Source organism: Centropristis striata, chromosome 16, assembly GCF_030273125.1.
Source record: "Centropristis striata isolate RG_2023a ecotype Rhode Island chromosome 16, C.striata_1.0, whole genome shotgun sequence".
Classification (NCBI taxonomy): Eukaryota; Metazoa; Chordata; class Actinopteri; order Perciformes; family Serranidae; genus Centropristis; species Centropristis striata.
Window position 1 is genome coordinate 28,895,403 of NC_081532.1, and position 23,077 is coordinate 28,918,479.

Here is a 23,077-nt window from a genome sequence, read left to right on the forward strand (position 1 = left end):
TAGAAGAGTCTAGTTTTAGACGTAGAGCCCTTCAGGGCCGGAGCAGCCAGACGCCTGACCTGTGGCGACTAGGCGGTAGGTTGCAGTGGTTCAGAAATGTCGAGATATAACGTATCTGTGGCCTGCAGAAGTGCACGATGCCAAAAACATTGTATCCTGGCAACTGAGCTGTTTATCCAAAAGTTGTCAAGACATTTCAGTCAACGATGCAAATTAGACCTCATGTCAGTAGGATACGTTATTTTGGAGCCATAAATGTCACGGCATAATTTTACGGTATAATTTCATCCATCCAACAGTTGTGGAGATATTTTAGTCTGGACCAAAGTGGTGGTCTGACTGACTGAAGAGCCATAGCGCTAGCATTGGCTAAAAATAAACTTGTCAGTGCTCTGTGGACAAACTGCCATAGCTCCAGTTTTAATTAATGTAGACTACAATCTGGGCAAAGGCCCTCCAGCCAACAATCAAGCTGATTTCCAAAATGTCCCTCCTGTGGGTCAAATTCTGATTGAATGTTGGAGTGAGTCAATTACTCGGTGGATGTTAATGGACATTTAGCACGCACAACTCTTCCAGTTAATGTGTGCTGTACACGTTGGTGTATATTCACCCGCTGCATCGACCCTCTGAGGTAAAAGGGCATCCCAATCAATGGGAGCTGGCCACAGTATGGACCGCTGGGTGTTAATACAGGCTCTACTTAATACTGGGTGGCTATGGCAACAGGAGTCGGGAGGAGGAGGGGGGGTAACAGCAGCAGACCACAATAACACCCCACCACACACACACACACACCCTCACTAAACATGAGTGTGTGTGGATGGGGGTAGACGCTGGTTGAGACGGATATGAGGTAATCTCCCTTGGGTTAACAGTATGACAATAGCACAGAGGTTCAAACGCACACACGCGCTCATCTGTCAGACAACAGGCTGGTCAATGACTTCATCTCTGCCCGTCTGTCCGTCAGTCATCTCTTTGTTGCTGGATGGATCATAGCGAATGCAGCAGTGCAAGAATTCACATCTGAGGGACCTTTTTAATCTAATTCCTTGTTTTTAAGTGGATGTTTTTAGTTTTATTTGTGCAGCCACCACTCAGGAGCCAGGAGGATTAAACTGCTTTTAATGAGTTATAGTTTTAAGGTAATGGAGCAGCACAAGAGGGAGTTTGTGTCATAGACAGACCAAACGCTGCTGCTGCTGCTTTTGTTGCTGTTGTTGTTGTTTTCCTGTTTACCAAAATGGACATACATCGGCTCCAAGTGCTTCGTTACTGCCTGCCTCAGAGTGTCAGTGACTCAGGGTTGTTTTACAGCCACATCGCCGCAAGGTTTGTACCCACACTTGTGTGTGTGTGAGTGTGTGTGTGGTCATTTCTTCTTCCCGTACATGTCAGCGATGAGTGATGGAAGTTAAATGTCAAAGGCAGCAAGTAAACTGAAAGGTGGAAACATTTTGTGGTGAAAGTTGTGATTCAGAATATGTGGAAAGTGTTGCTGTGATATTCCAGCAGCACAGACGGGCAAATCTTTCCCTGTTGTATTTTAATCAGACCCAATACTAATCTGTAATCTTAATCTGGCCGTTTCGACACAGAATTGAGGTTATTTTGGATTAGTTACTGTGTGCATGGATAATTTGATTTGGCACAAGACTGCAAACAAAACAGCTCTTTGTTGGTGTCAGAAGTTGTGACTCTGATCTGTTTTGATGATCCTCTTCTCTTTTTTTTTTTCCTCCCGCCTGGTCGCATCTTTTCAGTCAAAGCCAGAGATGCTGCCAGAGTGCTGTGTGAACACCGAGCAGCTTCTTTATTCTAAACACTCGGCAGCCGCACATAGAGCATCTCTGAATAGGAGGGCTCTGTAAGCACTCCATACATGTTTAATTCACACAAGTATTGAAGACAGCATGGCTTCTGGCTAAAATGGCAGTCTTTCGGGCCAGTGCCCTTCTCTTTCTTCTCTCTGCTTTCTGCCGGCAGGATGGATGATACGGAGAAGAGATGGAGAGAGGGGGGGGGGGGGGGGGGGGGGGGTTTGGTTGCTGCTGCCGTCCCAAATGAGAAGTGTAGGATCAAACAGCCCTGTTGGCTGTCTTCTTATCATGAGGGAGAGGAAGAAGGGAAGGGGGGATTTAAAAATAAAGGACAATGAGGTTTTATGTGTACTGTATGTGCAGCTGCTGCTTAAAACTGACCTGACCACTCACTGAGACTGACTTATGACTAACACTTTAACCTGCTTTACTGACAGCTGCCATAGATACAAAAAAACATCATTTTTTTAACATAACAGCCCAAAATCACAATCACACAGAGGACTCTGTGTCACACAGTCATGGAAAAAAATATTAGACCACCCTTTTTCTTCAATTTCTTGTTCATTTTAATGCCTGGTACAATTCAAGGCACATTTATTTGGACAAATATAATGATAACAAGCAAAATAGCTCATAAGAGTTTAATTTAAGAGCTGATATCTAGACATTTTCCATGGTTTTCTTGAAAATAAGCAAAATCATTATCAGAAAAACCATGTTAAATGTCTAGATATCAGCTCTTAAATTAAACTCTTATGAGCTATTTTTGGTATTTTCATTATATTTGTCCAAACAAATGTACCTTTAGTTGTTCCAGGCATTCAAATGAACAAGAAAGCAAAGAGAAAACAAGGGTTGTCTAATAATTTTTTCCATGACTGTATTTACCGATATACGTATCCTGGGATTATTACATTTATCTATCACCAGATATTTACCTTCAACAAGGAGGTCATGTGGTAGATGAGTGTAACATTTTGGAGCAGGTCCAATTCACACGGGGGGGATAGACACATTATTATTCACTTTCATTATCCTTGTGAAATAGGGGATCTGGGCTGCATTCATGTGGTTTTGGAATAATCAGAAAGATTAGTTCCCAATTGGAACATTTCACGTGAATGAACCTTCAAGTCAGAACTTGGAAATTCACCCAAAAATGTTGGCACATATTTCATGGCCTACTAGATCTGTATCCTTTGATCATGTTGTCACATAAATACTGTAAACAGCTACACACCAAACTGGAAAAGAAGACTTAGGGCACTTTCACAACCCAAGTCTGTTTAATTAGTCCGAATCAGAGTGAAATGGATACATTTGTATTTAGTCTGGTTTGCTTTCACAGTCCAGAAATATAAGCGGACCAAAAAAAAAAAAAAGATTTGAAAAGGGGCGTGTACGAAGGTGGAGGGCAGGAAATATACTTGCACTATTATTTCTTATTGGTTGAAAAGTTGGTGGAGAAAAATGTAAACAAAGCAACGTGGAAACGAGTGCAAACCGAATACGTTTAATTCTACCGGCTCTGGTGTTCTGATCAAAACTAATGTGGAAAGAAACGCTCAGAACGAGCTCCTGTTGAGGCTCTGGTTGGTCAATAATGTTGATAATATAAGACAGCTGTATAATCAGAGAAGGTGAGCCTTGATGCGATATGTTGATAATTCTGCAATGACAGATTAGCTTTAGCTCAGTGGTAGCCTTCAGACGAAAATTCATCTTGTTAATATTATCTGTGTACATCTCACAATCCACTGCGTTTTGGTTAATTTCCTTTAATTGGGTCGGATTCTGGTGGGATTGCGTTCACAGTGCAACCAAACAGCCGTAACAAGGATTTAACCACACCAGAGTTCCAAATTAAACAGACCAAACTTTGGGTCGTGAAAGCGCTCTTACAAACCTGAGAACTGGAACTGCGATCTCTGAGTGCCGTTCTAGTCTGGCATTTTTTTGTTGCATTTGGCTGCAAATAGTTTATTGATTTGCCAAGTATTTTATTTTCCACATCTAAAAAACAGACATTCCTGTCTTGTTATTTTATCTATAAATGAATTCCTTCAGGATAAAATAAACTAATTGCACATACATACAGTGATTCCGGCTGTTATTCATACCTAATCCTATTCCAGAGTGGACGGAAGTCTCAGTGTCAGAATTACAATATAGAGAATCATAATAATAAAATTGAATTAATGTACACACATGTAGATTTACACTAAGTAAGTATTCAGAGTAATAAATGAAATGTTTTATCCAGTACTCCAGTAATCAAAGTCACTCACATGTATTTCCATATATTGCGATACAGCAGAATATAGGTCAGGCATTTTCTGCCACTGTGTGTGAATTTAAAGTAGCAGCGCTGCGAACTGATACATCATGGAATGAGATTGAGCTTTTTGCACACAACTGGGACATTTAGCTAAGAACATAAGCACATTAATGCGGTTTGCATTAATGCCATTAAGATGCCGGTACTCTGCTCTCTCGCTCTCTCTTTCTCTCTCTCTCTCTCTCTCTCTCTCTCTCTCTCTCGCCCCCATTTAGGGCTTAATTGTAGCCCTTTTCTGCAGCATTACACAGTACTTTGTGTATTTATTGGGGCAGGGGTTAAATAAACTCACTATGGTTGTCACAATCTGGACACCATGAAGGATCAGGGATGTTGAAGCCTGGATAACAATGCATAGATTATTACATAGACTTTTATACGCTGCGCCAGTCTTTTTTTGTGTTTCGTGGAACTGTGGTGCATTAGCGGAGATATTTAGAGATATTTTCATGCCGTTGGAGCTTAGTTATAAATTCTGTCAATCCTCCGTTGTGGTCTAAACCATGATTACTATGAAAGCACATTACTTCAGTGTTCAGTGCTAATACCACATATAAAAATGTCTCATGTGAAGTCATAGTTACAGTAGGAATAGAAATGTAGAATTTGGCTCTGTGGGAAAGAAGAACGAGTCTTTGGTGCAGTCCAGTGTAGTTTAGCTGAAAACATGCAGCATCTGATGTTGGTGCTGTATCTAACAAGCAAGTAGTGATTTGTTTTTTGAAGGTGGCTTTACTGAATTTGTGGCATTATCTAGAAAAACTTTTTTTTTAAACTTAAAAGAATAGTTTGATATCTTGGGAAAGTGCTTATTAGCTTTCTTGCCAAGAGTGAGATGAGAATCAAAACCTCTATCATATCTGTGTGATAAATGTGTAGCAGAAGCCAGCTAGCTTTGCTAAGCATAACAACTTGGCAACATTCTCACAATGATTAGATTTGCGTTACCTGTTTTATGTACTTTATCTAATTGTGCATAAGAACACAAGTGTAAACTTCTTTCTTTGACTTGGCTGAGATAGAAAAGTTGGTGTATCAATAAAAGCAAAAATTTGGCAAAGTGGGATGGAAACGAATTTAGCGAATAGATGATGATGTACCTGAAGTTTGTGAATCAGAGTCTACCGAAGCTCTGCTGAAGAGATGAAAACTAGCTGTAGATTAAAACCGTCTCCTCATAGCTCCACACAGATCTGATGCAAACCTTCCCTACATTCATATATGTTCGGTGTTTTCTCCAGGGTTATTGGAGTTAAACGAAAACTAACCTGCAAGAATTGATATGAGATGAGATGAGATGGATAAGACAAAGGAAATAAAGGCAAAATTTATTCTGATCTTTTTGAATCTCACACCCAACAAATACACCATTCCAAAAACCTAAAACTAACGAAAACTAAACTAAAACTAACCATTAAAGAAAACTAATAAAAACTAGCAAACTCACCCTAAAAACTAATTAAAACTGAAACTAAAACTAGTGAAAAATCCGAAACTATTATAACCTTGTTATTCTCATCGTACGTTTTCTGACGAAAACAGACGCTCGGAGGCTGTTCAGAACAAGACATGATCGCTGTTTTAAACACGCACAACAAGGTTGTGATAGAAGTTGTGATAGAAGTACTTCAGGTTAGGCATAAAAGACACTTTTTTAAGGTTAGGAAAAAATAACAGGGTTAAATGCTAAATAAACAGACACAATTTCGTGGATACGAAATCCGGTGAGTTTTTGTAGGAATAAAGACAAACTGTTCAGAACCAACAGTCCGAACCAACAGAAATGTCTTTTTTACATCCAGTTGTCCACATAATTTTTTTCAATGTTTGGGGTTCGACTGGAGCACATACAGTCATGGAAAAAATTATCAGACCACCCTTGTTTTCTTCAGTTTCTTGTTCATTTTAATGCTAAAGGTACATTTGTTTGGACAAATATTATGATAACAACAAACACAGGTCATATGAGTTTAATGTAAGAGCTGATATCTAGACGTTTTCCCTGGTTTTCTTGATAATAACCAAAATCAAGAAAACCATGGGAAATGGCTAAAATTAAATTAAACTCTTATGAGCTATTTTTGTTGTTATCATTATATTTGTCCAAACAAATGTACCTTTCGTTCTACCAGGCATTAAAATTAACAAGAAATTGAAGAAAACAAAGGTGGTCTGATCATTTTTTCCATGACTGTAATTATGACTTTTTTCCGTTCACTTCTTCTGCAAAAGTTAAATTATTTTTTCAACGGGAAAAATGGTGCCACTTATTGATCCACTATCACATAATGGTAGTGGATGGATTCAAGCATTCATTCGTGATTTCTTCAGCCAATTTTCTTGAAGATCACTTAAAATGTCAATACGTATGAGTGGAAGCCTGGCCTATGCTAACATGCTAATGAGAAGCAGGTATGATGTTTACCATGATCGTGACCATTTACCATGTTTAACATCTTTAAGGTCACTAATATTTAGTACGGTTGAGGCTGAAGAGCTAGAGAAAATGTTATGTATCACCAGAGTTAATAAAAATATTCTGAGGGGAATAATAACGTCTCTACCAAATTGCATGGCAATCCATCTGATAGTTGTTGAGATATTTCATTCTAGACCAAAGTGGTGGATCGGCCAATTAAAAAAAAAAACCCAGTAGAACTGAGTTAAAGTTAAAAATTGAATTTGACATGCATGGAAAAATGTGAGGGGTAACATAACTTTAATAACAACTCTATGACTGTCTGTGACTCTTCTTTGCTGTTAATTATATGTTGCATCCCATGCAGCAACATCACTGCAATCCCTGAAATCTGGCATCCATCACGTTCCTCGCTGTTTCCTCCAAACAAGCTAACCGTGCTTAGTTTGCTCACTTACAAATAACCAGGCTTCACACTGTTTCTCAGCAATAAAGTTGGCTTGTGCTGTTTTTAGTTCCCGCGGGCTTCCTTCCCTCCGTGTGCCTGTGAACAGTACTTTCCCCATGGAGCAGATTAGAGGTCTTGTACGAGAGTTAAGTCCTGGTTAATTTAGATTTAAGACTGCAGTGAGGTAATGATCTGCCTGCCAGGCTCTGTCTCTAATCCAGCCAGTCAGACAGGCCTCTTCCCTCTGTCAGCTGGACCCCAGTAACCACCCAAACACACACACACACACACACACAGGCATCCATACTGTAAATGCACACACCCCCACCTATACTATACACAGGCGGTGGCTTTGCCCTGCCCCAAACTGCCCAGTGAACCCTGGAGGCTATAATCCTCATGGTGACTGAATAATGACAGACAACTAACCAAATCCATACACAGCAATCAATCTGTGTGGGTGTGTGTGGGGGGGTTTGCATTGCTGTCTCTGTGAGGACTTACATATATATTAAACCACCGTAGTGGGGGCATTTGTGCATTGTGAGGACATTTTGGCCGGTCAGAGGACAAACACTACAGGTTTAACCCTCCTCTTATGTTGCAGGTCAAATTGACCGATTTCAAAGTTTTAAAAAATCTAAAAAAATAAATAGATAAAAGTATTTTTTCATGAAAAGAAAAACATTAAAAATGTAAGATATATATATATTAAAAAAATCTGTGTTATGTAGAACCATTGTATTTTATATGTAGGTCTTTCCAGTGTACATAAAAAGTTTAAACACACAATTTTTATTTAAAAAAAAAGAGTGAATTATCCTCATTGAACCATGATCTGTGAGAGGAAAAGAACACCATTGCACTAAATATTGATTGAAATGGTTAGTAATGGAGTTGTTAATGAAATAAAAACAATGTTTATTGGGATTTTCTGGTTTCTGACACATTTCAATAATAAAACATGACCCTGGTTTTTGCTGTTCCTGAAAAAACGACCATAACAGGAGGGTTAAGTATTAGTAGTGTTAGGGATGTGAACAAATAAAAGAGCTGGCTGGTTAGCTTGCTTGCTCATTCTGCCAAGCTTTGTGTATTGCAAATGTGCTTTCCTACACTGTGACAAGTTTGTGGATGAAATATTAAGTTGATAAATTTGAATCATTAGTCACTTACAAGATAGCCAGTTAGCTTTGTAGAGAGCTCACTTTTACTCTACCACCAACCATGGCACAGAGAGAGAGGTCTATGGTCTTTAAATTAAGTTTTACGGTATAGGACCTCATTTTATTTGCTTGTAGTTCTTTTTAAAGGTGTGTGTGTGTGTGTGTGTGTGTGTGTGTGTGTGTGTGTGTGTGTGTGTGTGTGTGTGTGTGTGTGTGTGTGTGTGTGTGTGTGTGTGTGTGTGTGTGTGTGTGTGTGTGTGTGTGTGTGTGTGTGTGTGTGTGTGTGTGTGTGTGTGTGTGCGTTGAAAGAAGTATTCAGATCCTTTACTTCAGTAAAAGTACTAATACAACACTGAAATTACTCCACTACAAGTAAAAGTCCTGCATTCAAAACTAACTGAAGTAAAACTACAAAAGTATCAGCATCAAAATTTACTTAAAGTATCATGTAAAAGTACTCATTCTGTAGAATAGCCCCACTCAGATGGTTTTATATATTCAAAATATATTATGAGATTATTTATATTAATGGATTTATGCAAGCAGCATTTTAATTTCCTCAAGATTGGGCTCATTTTAACTACATACTATACTTTTATAAGGTTTAATAATACATAAAAAAACAACAGCAACGTCTTATCACTTTGAATTTATCATGATTTTCATGTCAAAAGTAACTTAAGTTTTGGCTAAATGTAGTGAAGTAAAAAAAGTACAATATTTACCTTAAATTGTGTGTGTGTGTGTGTGTGTGTGTGTGTGTGTGCGTGTGTGTGTGTGCGTGTGCGTGTGTGTGCGTGCGTATGTGTGTATCATGTGTGCCTGTCTGTTTCTGTTGCCCTAAGCTGGCCCTTCACTAAAAATACCAGTGAGTGTTATTTTGGGTGTACGTACAGTATGAGTACCATAATATACCGTGCGCGGGCGTATAATTATGTGTTTCTGTTCCTGTTTGAACAAACAGTGGCAGGACTTCACAGAGGCCTCAGTCTCAGCGAGATGAAGAGTTGAAGTACAACTTGAATGTCTGTTTGTCTGCTTTACATTTCACAGTTAGTCTGTAAGGTTACTGGGCTTGTTGACATCTCCTCTTGTGTCCAGGATAAACCTAGACAAGCTTATTATACAGTTTGGAGTCTCCACCCCAGACAGACATATTTCAGATAATGGCAGCTTATTGCTCAGCTTAGACACCATCTACCTGAGGACGCCACTGTTTATTTATTAGACCTCAGATTGAGTTATAAACCCTCCCCGTCACTGACTGCATGTCTCTATTACCCTCAGCACCAACCAGGGATGCATAAAACTGCATAATTATCACTCCTGCTGCACAGGAAGCCTCTCTGGATGCTTTCGTGTCTCTCAGCTGGCTTTCATTGTACAGGAGGTTAGGAGTGTTTTTTTAGACGGTGTTAATTAGCATGAAATGAATTGATTAATTGGATATGTGAAGTCATCACCAGCTGTGCAGATTGACTGCTGCTCCACAGAGATGCAGCAAATAATCAGAGTTTATTCTTTGCTTCGTCTGTATATCTGATGTGACAGTTGAAAAATTAATTAGGATTTTGTTTTTGTGTTCATTAAAGTATCATTATTTTTAGGTATTTTAGTTTGACTCCAATTCACTAGTTGAGTTGCGACATGAAAGACTGGAGGTGATGAAGAAGTATTTAACAATATTTAACCAGATATTTATGTAGGCGATGCCTTTAAAGGTATTGTTGGCTCTGTTTTTTTTCTTAGTTTTGGGAGGATTTTCATATTTTCCTACTCAGTTTGAGTGCCAATAAACTCAGGAAGCCTTTTTTCCCCCTGTTTTGCTTGCAGTTTGTAAATTAAACTGTTGGCCTAGTTTAGCTCCCTGTCTATTGTATAAAGTGGCAGCTGTAGTTTCTCTAACACTGGGGGTTTAATACTGTGCACTCATAAGATAAGATAGATAAGACAAGATACGATAAAATAAGATAAGATATGACTTTATTTATCCTGCAGTGGGGAAATTTAGTTGTCACAGCAGCTCAAGATACAGACACATAGATACAACAGAATAAAGAATATAAAAAATAAGACATATACATACATTCTATACATACAAACATTTCTGCTATTTGGCATTTGTTATTAATATATATTTTTTGTGTTTGTTTTCCTGATAGTACTTTGCATGTGCATAGATATTGCACATTGGAGAAAATATATTTTAGCATGTTAAATAGGTTAAATAAGTTGTTGCATGTAGTAACATTGAACATCAATTAATAAATATATTTAAATATATGCAGAGATATACACAGTATAGTATAAGTGGTATATGACATATATAATAATATAGAAAAAATACAGAAGGCCTAATATAGGCCTGATGTGGTCGGATGTAAACAGAGATAATGAAATCATCAAAGAGATCATCAAAAATGTAATTCTTGAAAAATAGTTGAAAGCGATTGAAAAGTGATAGAAAACTATTTCAGAACTTCATGATTATATTTTTATTGAAAGAAAAATGTGTCAATGAAGGGTTGGGCTGCAACTAACAATTATTTTCATAATTGATTTAAAAAGACTACACATATGGCAGTTTATTTGTGTCATCTTTGGAAAGTGGTTATATTTGAGCAGAGCTGCTCCATGACCAGAGAAGAGCTAAGCTATGCTAACTGCTCTATTCAAGGACAGTTTAAAGGCTCACACTCTTGATAGTCTTTGTCATTATACATTATATTGCACCACTTTCACTGGTTCCGCACGTATACACACCTTTGCTGACGGCGCTTGTCTCTCCAGCACTGGAAGCCTTTCGGTGGTGTTTTTAACATTTAGTTTTCATCACTAAATGGAAACAAAAGCCCAACAGATCTGAGCTGCTGTCATGAGCGGGCCGCGCGGGGCCGCGTTGAATGACTCATCATTTGTTCGGGTCTGTTCGGGTGCCTTCCACTGTGAACCAGCAGGATGAAACAATTACCCCGGCAACAAAAGCTAATTGCCATGATAACAGAAGCTCTGCCCTCGGGTGTTACCCAGAGAGAACGCCACCCCGACCCACTCTGTGTGTGTGTGTGTGTGTGTGTGTGTGTGTGTGTGTGTGTGTGTGTGTGTGTGTGTGTGCCAAGGAAACAGTCCCAAATACATCCAGGGATCTAATCATGAAGCTGACAAACCCCACAGAAGCATGTTCACTACCAGGGATCTATAACATCAACGATTAAATTAATCATGATAAATCATACTCCAGTATGTATAAAAAAATGCATACATGGGCACAATAAAAGAAATATATATATATGTGTGTATATATATATATATATATATATACACACACACACACCATACTGTGCAAAAGTCTAAGGCCTGTTTTGATAACGGATGCTTTTATTTTGAAAGGACGAAAAGAGACTTGATCCTGTCTATCGTAAAACTAACTCAAGTGAGATTAAACTGTAAAGATAACATCAAGGAGTTCAGTGTTTTATGTTTTAGCCCCAAAAAGGCATGAGGTTAGTTTTCACAGTAATCTTCATATATAAGTGTGTTTTGTGTTTAAATTAATTTTGGACCAAATTAAACCTAGTAATTCATGCTAGCAAGGTTTGATACAGGAAGCTAGTTTTGCTCAAATGAATCCTCTTGTATTTCTGTGTGTTTTATAATTGTTATTGCAACTTTCAGTTTGTAAACTGTAGCTTTATCTAACTTAATTCTCAGCTCATTGGCTTGAACGCTCGGCCGTGTTTCAGTTCAGTCAGTACTGATACGCAGTCATAGATAAAAGAAAAGAAAAAAAATACTCAGATCGATTAAAAAATCCCATCATGTACACAGGTTCCTACAGCTCTGAGATGTCTGCTAATGGACTGAAAACATGCTGCCGTGACACTGTGCTGTGTGTGTGTGTGTGTGTGTGTATGTATAGGATTTGTGAGGAGGCGGGTGGGGTGAGGGGGTGCACATATGTCTAACCATGTGTGCAGGGAAGTGCTTTGCTTAATTCAAAAGCCTGGGAATGTGGCCTCCTTTTCACCGCTCGCCTATGAGGCTTATTTGACATGAGGAAGCGCTCAGTGTGGCAGAAGCCTTCATATCCTCTCTGCTCTTGTTTTTCTCTCTGCTGTCTTTTCATCTCTCTCTCTCTCTCTCTCTGTGCTCCTCGTCCTTTTTTCTTCTGGCTGCCTTCTGAGGTGAATATTATTCAGCCTCCGCCGAGAAATCTGCTTAGTCCAGCAAAAACAAGGTGAAGTGCTCAGACAGGAGCTGCTGGCCAAACCAAGTCAAGCAACCAGACTTCAGATTTAAAATACATGTGTTTTCTCCGCACCGATACAAATATAATGTCAGATAATAGCAGAATAACAACAACATTTCAAATAGTTGTGCTCTCATTAGCCTGCCAGTGTGTTGTGAGTAACATACAGTATTTCTTTTTTTATTCATGAGCTGGTAGTGGGGAAGTGCTTATGCATTTTTAAACATGTATAGAATACACAGGAGGGAGAATAGCAGCAGGGTTCAACCTTCAGGTTTTGAACCATATGATCAGCTGTTGTTCTCTCAGGCAGCCTACTTCAAGCAGCTGTAATCAATATTTTTATATGAACAATGGCTCTCTTGACTACTTATGTGAAAGGGGTCACGTGTGGTGATGAGCTCACAGAGGAATATGTCTCTGCTGCTTTACTCACAATTTTCATGTCTTTTAAGCACTTTGGATCATTTAATGTTATTACTTACACCTGGGCTTTTCCTGCTTTGACAACTTGACTTTTTATATATTTATTAGAGGTGGGGGGGGGAATTTATACAGCATAGAATCACAATATTTTTCGTGGCAATATTATACCTATTCATGGCCACCAAGTATCGATATTCACACCATATTTTTTCCAATTTTAGGAATATACTGTAGATACTGGTAACATATGGAACAAGGAGATCTAAGGAATCTATAGGCACCATGTGGTCAGGAGATCGTGTCAGGAAGTTGTTGAAATAAAGCTGAAATAAAGCTAGGCTTTTATATCTTATCGCAATACTCACCATATCACAAAATGCTTAAAATCACAATATTATCGTATCATGACTCAAGTATCGGGATAAAATCGTATCATGGGGTCTCTGCTGGTTCACACCTCTACTATTTATTTGTTTGTTAATATATAATAAGCAACAGTGAATGTGATGGAGATGTGCAACAGATAAAACCTCAGAGGGGCTTATTTTTTGTACATTTGAGCCAATTCACTCCTCAGCCAGTCTTTGCTTCGGCTCCTTTTTGTCCCCTTGAGAACAGTTCAGGATTTTAATACGCGCCCGCCTGAGCCAAACCACAACCTTATATTAGTAGCAATATTATCAGGATTGAGGACTGAGACAGGGAGCTTTTAAATCACAATGTTGGGCTCAGACAATCATCGGTCCAGTCCCAGTATCAACAAGTACACAAAGAATCAATTTAAATCGACTCATTTTTAGTCAGTGGACTGCACAGATAATCAAACCAAACCTTTATATGGCAGAGCATCTCATATCACAGAGCCTCTGTAAGATAAAACAAACTGTAGTGGAGATGCTTGGCAGATAGGAGGCCTGAAGTTATCGTTATTGTGAGGAGAAGATTTGTAGAATTAATGACTGTGGGAATATTGTTAAAGCATTAAAGAGATAAGGGTCCTGTTCAAGTAACTGCAAAGCAATCTTCAGTTGGCTGATTTGAACAGTGACGTCTGACTGGAGAAACAGTGGTGACATCATCCATTAATAGCCGTGTTTCCATCAACACATATCTGCGCGCATTTTGGAGATTCACATGAGAAAAGCTTGATGGAAACACCAAAACTTTTAAAAATGCGCATAAAGTTTTTGCTCTTACTTGAGTTGTTTTTTGTCCTTTTTTGGAAAAATGGTTAATGCGCTAAACTGGAGATGGAAACACTTAAGTTCTGACGTAGTGAACATTTAACTCATGACTGATCAGCTGTTTCCGCTCTGACATGAAAGAACAATTATAAGTTGCCCAACTGAATCTAATTCCTGAAGAAGTTTTCTATCATGGGGGGCCAAAATTGTCAGATTAGCAACCTCTTTTTTTTTTTTTTTTTTTTTACTTTTTTCTCTCTCTTGCTTAATCTCTTCTTCCACTACTGTTTACTGATGGATTAGCCTACAGCGATACCTTACACTGCCATCTTCTGACCAAAGTTTGTAACTGCAGCTTTGTTTATTCAAAATATCAGAGCCTGCTCAGATCCAGCCACCTTCAAAAACGTGGCAAAACTCACCTCTTCAGAACTGCTTTTAATGTATGACCAATGCTTTTTATTTGAATTGTTTGTTTTCTATTTGTAACTACATTTTCACTCTGTTTTAACTGTAAAGCATCATTGAGTACCAGGTAAAGTGACCTATTAAAAAAATTTATTATTAGTATTATTATTCACTCTTACCGTCCCTAATTGGCATTTTCTTTAAAGCGACATTTCAAAATTTCACTTAAAAATTCAATTCAAGATTAAAGATTTCCTTTATTGTCATTGTATTAAAAAAAATATACAATGAAATGTACGTCCGTCTTATATGCAAGGTGCTTAAAAAATACATTGAAACATTACACACATAATAAATAATAAATAGTCTAAAAGATAATGAATCGTTTAAAGACTTTAATGTAGCACCAACAGAAGTGCCAAGCAGCAACATCAAGTTCCTTTCTGAAGAAACAGTTTTTTCTTCTAATTCATATATTCTTAAATAATGTTTTCTTGCCCTTTTAATTTGACCTTCAGTTCTTCCTGTTTCCTGTTTTGTGCATTCCTGCTCTGGACATTTGATTCATCGTGTTATTTTAATGTCACTGATTGTGATTTTCAGCACTGGCTGACCTTTTTCATCACAGACACACAGTCACTCTGCTCAGTCACCCTTCTTTCTTTACGGCTGATAATCTGTCAAGTATCAAGCATTTGAGCAAAATGGGCCTCTGGATTTTTTTTGTTGTTGTGTGTAGTCGGTAGCTGCAGCTGTGATGTTAAGCAGCTATCATGTGGCCTATTGTGCCTTGTCTCTTCTTTGTCATGTGACTTAGAGAGAGCGGGCCACCCTCAGTAACCCGATCACACACAGAAGCATTTAGTGGGGAGAAATTAGCTGCTTTGTAAAGATCTTAGTGCTCAGAAAACTGTCTCAGCCAGCTCTTCTCCTGCTCTACATCCTATAAGTGTTAATTGAGCAATAATCCTGTATGGAAAGGAGAAACAGACGACATGCCCGCTGTATTTCTGACTGCTTAAAGAGAACTGAAACCGTCAGCTTCAAGCTGGAGGCGCTCCATCCCTCTGGCCCAAACTGCTCCAGAAATAGGGCCTGTTTTTGTAAGAAGATCCATCACAGAGATGCAGCCGCCTCCCTCCCTCCTCCCTCCCTGCCGCCTCCCAGTGAGCCTCTGGTGGTCTGTCGGGTCTCTGAAGTGGGCAGAAGTGTCAGTTATGTGATTAGAGAGTCTGTTAAACTTATTTAGAGATGTAGGAAACATGATGTCTGTAGTTATCCCTCATGGTTTTGCTTTCAGAATGGGACCTGCCTCAAATGTCGCGGCAGTGACTTTTCAGATTAGATGGATAGATAGATGGATAGAGGTGCATCTCAGTAAATTAGAATATCATAGAAAAGTTTATTTTTACGTCAGTAATTCAATTAAAAAAGTGGAAATGCCACATTATATATATCCATTACACACAGAATGAAACATGTCATGTTAATTTATTTAATTTCTTTGAATTGTAATGATTATGGCTTACATTTAATGAAGACCTAAAATTCAGTGTCTCAAAAAAATTGGAATACTACAAAAGATCATTTTTAAAAAAAGTATGTTTAATATGGAAATATTGGTCTCTGAAAAGTATGTCCATCTATATGCACTCAATACTTGGTTAGGGCTATTTGACTTGAACTAAGATAGATGGATAGATGGATAGATGGATGGATACTTTTTTTATCCCGAGAGAAAATTCAAGCATCCACTAGCAGCATTCAAAAATACATTGAACATACAATATTCATACATTAAAAATAAACTTAACCTCTAAATAATTAACCTATGATAAATCTGAATTTACAATTTTACATTTAGATTGCCATACCCTGCAGCTTAATTTATTATCATTTTCCACGGAAAAGGACTATTATTTGTTTTTCTTAATCTTGATATTTAAGGAGTCCTGGATGACATTTGCATTGAGGTCCTGCGATCAGATTCTGAGCTATATTTGAATGCGTTTGAGGAACTTTGTGTTCACATCTGCTTGTGTGAAAGACAAATGTGTTTCCTGTTTGATTTTGAGGTTCCTGTTTGTCCCTGGATGGAGGGTATTTATTGTGCAACCATTTCCCAGCCAACAGCATCTACAATCTAGACTCACTCACTGAATTACTGCATTTTACAGTCTACAAAATGTCTCAGAACACATTTTGTTGTGATAGCTTTGATATGATATTGCAGCTGGTTAGTTACCAGTTGTTCGTTGGTGGATGATGGATATTTGACGAGGAAGAGTGGGTGTAAACGTGGGAGTTGTTGCTGAATCTGTCAACTGAGCTTTAAAGGTTTTTCTCCCTGAGGAGCGGCGTGATGCTGCTGTGCAGTTTATTCTCAGATGTTTTATAGACGGATAAACATCTTTATGTCATGTGTCAAGCAGGTTATTGTCTGAGCTTGTTATGATGAAAAGATTTTCATATAAAAGAAGAAATGGAAGAGAAAGTATGTTGGTGTCAAGCCCTTGAACTCTTCAATTATTTTGAGCGCTTGTAATGTGTTTTGTTCTGAGTCTTTACTTAATTATGATGCATTCACGTTCACCTTGGATGGTCCCATTTTCTGAGTTGAGAAATCATTCTTCAGAGTTTAAGTTTATTAATTTAAAGTTATGTGAAAACATTGATGCTATGCAGACATTTTAATGGCTTTTTAAGGTTTAAGTGATTTTGTCCCAGACTTGTAGCGGCACCACCAGGTAAAAGCAAATATATTGCTTTACATTTACCTGACTGGTTATCAGGCTATAGCTAATAAAAAACTTTGGTAACGCTTTATAATAAGGTCCTTAATAACCATTAATTAACAAGTAATAAGGCATTGTTCTCGCTTTAGATCCTGTAGTTGCAAAAAGCATAGTTAACTTATAGTTAACTTATAATAGATGAGCAATAAAGTATATTTTAATATCAATAAGCAAACAAAATAAGATTAATAAAGGCATGGCAAAGAGATAGTGGGCGTTTGTAATGCCATTATTAACACTTATATAAGCTTATAAACACACAATAATGTTAATAAGCATCTTGTAAGGACTTACAAGGGCCTTATTACTTGTAAATGGTAAATGGTAAATGGACCTGCACTTATATAGCGCTTTTCTAGTCACTTTTGCGACCATTTAAAGGGCTTTACACTACAGACTGCGCTCATTCACCCATTCACACACACATTCATACTGGTGGCAGAGGCTACCCTAAACGGTCCCACCTGCCACCATTGGGAATTCATTCACACACCGATGAACACAGCATCGGGAGCAATTTTGGGTTCAGTATCTTGCTCAAGGATACTTCGACATGTAGGCTGCGACGGTCAGGGATCGAACCCCCAACCCTTCGGTAGGGGCCAACCAACTCTACCGACTGAGCCACAGCTAATTAATGGTTATTACAAGGACCTTAATATAAAGCGTTACCAAAACTTTTACAACTAACCTAAGTCACTCAACATGGACAAATAACGTTTACCATCTAATATCCATCCATCCATTTTCCTCCGTTTATCTGGGGCCGGGTCGCGGGGGCAGTAGGCTAAGCAGGGCATTCAAGATGTCCCTCTCCCCAGCCACAACGTCCAGCTCCTCCTGGGGGACCCCGAGGCGTTCCCAGGCCAGGGGAGAGATATAATCCCTCCACTGTGTTCTGGGTCTTCCCCGGGGCCTCCTACCAGTTGGACCCACAATGGGGAAATTCATTTCCATTCTGCACATTTTCTTAAAGCCTGGCGAGCTGTTAATCAATAAGGTGTGAATCACAAGAGGCCCCATGATGTGATTTTATCTCGATACTTGAGTCAGGATACGATACTATTGTGATTCTAAGCATTTGGTGAGTATTGTGATATAATATATTGCGACTTAACCGTTTAGCTGCATTTTGTGTCCACAAAATTAAATTCAATCAAGAATTGTTTTGTCCAATAAGCAAAATTGCAAAATTCTCAGTCTATTCATCTCACTTCAGTCTTTTTATTTCTCCACAATGAGAGTCAAACCCACAGACTGACCAACAAAATATTCAGTCAAACTGAACTCAACTGATATCGAACATGTTTGGACGACAAAAACTGCTGCATTTTATCAAACTTTAAAAAACTTTAAGATTCACGGCTCTGAATTTTTTTTAATGAAACATAAAAAAAGACTAATTTTGCGTTATTTCGAAAACTTCCTGACACGACATCCTGACACATGCTGCCTATAGATTCATTAGATCTTCTAGTTTCATGTGATACTGTATATCTCCAGTATATTCCTAAAAGTGCGCCTGCTAGGTCCTCCGGCCGTCGGAATGCTAATAACGATACTTGGTGGACGTGAATCGAAATAATATTGCCACGCACAATATCGCAATACTATGCTGTGTTGATTTTTTCCCCACCTCTAGGAGCTGTGTGGGGGTTCGGTGCCTTGTTCAAGGTCCTGTTAGTCCTTGGCCTGTCAGTCCTGGGATTTAAACCAGCGACCCTCCAGGTTGCAAGCCCGATTCTCTAACCTCTAGGTCACGGCCCATCCAAAATTTCTAAATAGCAGGTATGCAGGGTTTAAGTGAAGCCAATGGCAGCACAGCTATGTCGTCAGTCACTGTGGAGTTATTTGAGGCCGTCTGAACGATCACAAGGGAAGCAGAGAGCAGATGATGTGAGGGAAAGTGAGAGGAAGCCGCTGGGAGCAGCCGTGTGTCGGAGCGGTCTGGGGGGTCTCTCAGGTGTCACTGTGTGCTCCTCCTGCAGAGCGCCACCTCTCAGGAGCGTTTGTCAGAGGAGGTGGAGCTGGCAGGGGGGTCGCAGGGGTGAGGGGTCACATTTTGGCATTTGAATGTTACTGCTGCCTTCAGGGCCTTGGAAACAAGTCCGAGCTCCTGATCATTACTGTGAACCTCGTGTGTCAGCTGCCTCATTTTATCCTTTCTGCCATTTTTTATTAGTAATGTAATTGTACTAAACTGCTATGGGTATAACTTAGACTGTATAATCTCAATCACTTCAGGCTCTATTTAATATTTAAGATAATAGAACAATTAATCATACTTTTAGTTTTTGTCACCATTTCTGGCTTTTTTTTCCTCCCACCCTCAAAACTTCTACAGTGTTACACTGCTGAGAAACGTCTGTAACAGAGCCAGGCCTATCTCCAGCGTGGTGGAAGAAGTATTCAGGTCTCTTACTTAAGTAAATGTACTAATACCACACTGTGATATTACTCCACTACAAGTAAAAGTCCTGCATTTAAAACTTACTGAAGTAAAAGTACAAAAGTATCAGCATCAAAATGAACTTAAAGTATCAAAAGTAAAAGTACTCATTATGCAGAATGGACCCACTCAGATTGTTTTATATATTCCAAATATATTATTGGATTATTATTATTGATGCATTTATGAGAGCAGTGTTTAGGGCTCATTTTAACTACTGAGCATACTGTAATGAGGTAAATGTATCATGTTTTCATGGTAAATCTCGACCTGTAAAGTAACTAAAGCTGTAAGATAAATGTAGTGGAGTAAAAAGTACAATAATGCCTCAAAATGTAGTGGAGTAGAAGTATAAAGTTACATCAAATGGAAATACTCAAGTAAAGTACCTCAAAATTGTACTTAAGTACAGTACTTGAGTAAATGTACTAAGTTACATTGCACCACTGATCTCCGGTGTGTTAGACCAAAGTCTCAAATGTTTTTGTATAGTTAAACTGGATTTTATAATGGTTTTAACATCTTGTACGTCTATACTTTTGCCAGATCGAAAATACATCAAATAACAAGGAAACTGTAACAGGTGATATGCAATTATTATTTTAGAGCTGCAACAATTTGTCAGTCTAAGGGAAATAAAACTTTATCTAATATGTAAATTAAAAAGATGGTAGTAATATATCTAATCTATCTTGAGTTTTTATTTTAATTAATAGTTTGTATCCTGTAGTTTTGGCAAACCTGAGCCAAGGGTAGAAAAGGTTAAGATGTAGGGAGAAAAGGTGATTAAATGTCCTGACACAACCATACTGTTAACAAAAAAATTTAGAAACTTTCTTGACATAATGCTTTGACATACAGTGCATTCAGTTTTTCCTTTTTAAATTTTTTTAAATTCTGTGACTGCTTTGTCATTGTGGTGTACTGAGTGTAGATAAGAAGATGTAGATAATGAATTCATTCATTCATTAAAATTAAAATTAAAAAACTGAAGATGTCCGTTTGGCCTCTGGGAAGTGCTGATGGTGTTTTTTTGCTACTTTCTGGCATTTCATAGATTTAGCATTTATCTGGTTAATCAAGAAAGTAATGTATATCTGTATATCATGAAAAGTAATTTGCAGTTGCACGCTAATAGTTTGACTGTTTCTTTTGTGGCAGCAGTGACGAAAAATGACATTTTATTTCCTCGTGTCATCTTATATGAACTATTACAGACATGAAATACCTTGACAGTCGGTTTGCACATCAACAGTGCTCTTCAGTTTGGCTGTTCCTGGCCTCAGACTGCTGCAGTGAGTGTGCCTGCTGGAGAGCTGCTCCCTGAGGAGCTGAAAGTGAAAATTAGAGAAGCGTTTAGTGACTTCACAGGTTCTGTGAGTTAACCTCAGCTCTGTCAGACCTCATCACCTCTCCACCTGCTGTTTGTGTTTCATACGGTGCTAAGGTCATGGCAGCAGTCACACACAACACACATGGCTCTTTATGTTATAAACTCAAGCTGTATGTCTTGAAAGCGGTAGTTTTGTGATGTGATTTGTGATTTTTCCCTCTCAGCTCTGTGGCTGTGAACACGATTATTTTATATGTGTCTCTGTGTGTGATGTACAACTTTTCAGCTCTCTGCAGCTGGCGTTACGCTCTCTGATCAAACACTTGCGTTTGAAACACACTGTATTATTACCCGACACATCCCGCACACCCTTCTAAACATTTCTTCATGTGCTGTAATGTGCACCACAGTAAAGGCCAGGAGGGTAAAGGGGGATTTTCCAGGGTTTGGTTTCAGGTTGAGGTCTTGTTTTATAGCTTTTAAAAAATGGCGACCCACCCTCTCCTCAGCACACACACAAGCTGTCAGATATCTACAGTGGCAGTGTGTTGTTCCTGATGTGGTAACTGCAGAGAGGTGTGGCTCCCCAGTGACCTCTCAACCAACCAGATGATTATACAGCAACTCTGTTTTGTTGGTTTCAATTTATTGACCACCATCACATTTACACTATTCTGGTCACAGCAAGAGGAGGAGAGTTTACAGTGCAGGGAAGCATCTCATCTCTCTAATCTAGGATTTTGACTGCTTTTCTGACCAAAACACATTTTTTATGTAATGGTTGAACACTTGTTATACTTTGTGGGAATGACAAAGTACTTAAATTATCATAGAATCATAATAAGATCTATCAGAACTAGGCCCGGGTGATTATTTGATCACAATTAGTGATCGAGAGAAATTTCAGGTCGATTACGGTGATCAGCTGTGAGCAGGTTTACCCGACCAAACATGTCGGAAATGTGGGTGACAACAGCCAATCAGAGTCAACCTTTTCCTGCTCCGTTCGTAAGTTGCCAGAGAAGTAAACAGAAAGGCAGTGAAATAGATGTCAGCCATGAGTTGGAGCAATAAACCAGGGAGGAAAAGGTGAATGTTGGGAAAGAGTAAAGGAAATTACAATCAATCCGCTGCTGTATCGAGAGAAAAAACTAACATTCACAGCACGGCAATTCACACGTAGGTATGGTGCATTCGGTTGCGTCGGAACGGCTAGGTTGCATTCAAGAGCGTGGGTGATATGACAACTTACAGAGAAACAACTTATAACTGTATGTGTTGTACTGTTGAAGAAAAATAGTTTTTATATGTTTCTCTGTTCATCTTATTTAATTTGCTTTGTTATTTAATTCATATGTTAATAAAATATCCACTTATCTCTAGTTTCTTTAGTTTTCAGTACAGATGCTTTAAAAATGGCAGTTTAAAAAAATCTTTTAAAAATCATGATAATAATCAAGGTCGGACGATATGAAAAAATATATTGTGATCTTTTTTTTTTGCCATATCGCCCAGCCCTAAAGAAGAAGAAGAAGAAGAAAATAAGTGGACAGGATCTCTATATGTGTCTCTCCACAGTCAACAGTACGATGTTATAATATTTGACTCTTCTTTTGTCCTCTTTCTCTTCCTCCAGTGAGCAGAGTATCTGCCAGGCGCGGGCCTCAGTGATGGTCTACGACGACGCCAGTAAGAAGTGGGTGCCCATCAAGCCTGGGCAGCAGGGCTTCAGCCGCATCAACATCTACCACAACACTGCCAACAACACCTTCAGAGTGGTGGGCGTCAAACTGCAGGACCAGCAGGTGAGAGGAAGTAATCAGCATCACACTCCTGCTGAGGAGAGGACCTATCTGATGCACTCACTTTAGAGCTACATTCAATTTAAATCTCTGACGATGTGAAGTGTACATATTCACATATGTTGTTTTAACCCTTGTGTTGTCTTAGGGGTTAAAAAATGATGTCGCCACTATGTTTAACAGCAGCATTAACCTCCTTAATGATCTTTTTTCAACTTGAAATTTGACGACTTT

The 23,077-nt window shown here is 38.7% G+C and overlaps 1 protein-coding gene across 3 annotated transcripts in view; it reads left to right on the forward strand.

Moving 5' to 3' along the window:
* evla (Enah/Vasp-like a) overlaps positions 1-23,077 on the forward strand; it is a 56,795-nt gene that overhangs the window by 11,161 nt on the left and 22,557 nt on the right. For all 3 annotated transcript variants that reach the window (XM_059353497.1, XM_059353498.1, XM_059353496.1), the window contains exon 2: positions 22,678-22,846. In XM_059353497.1, coding sequence (XP_059209480.1) covers positions 22,678-22,846 — 169 coding nt within the window. The remainder of the gene's footprint in view (positions 1-22,677; positions 22,847-23,077) is intronic.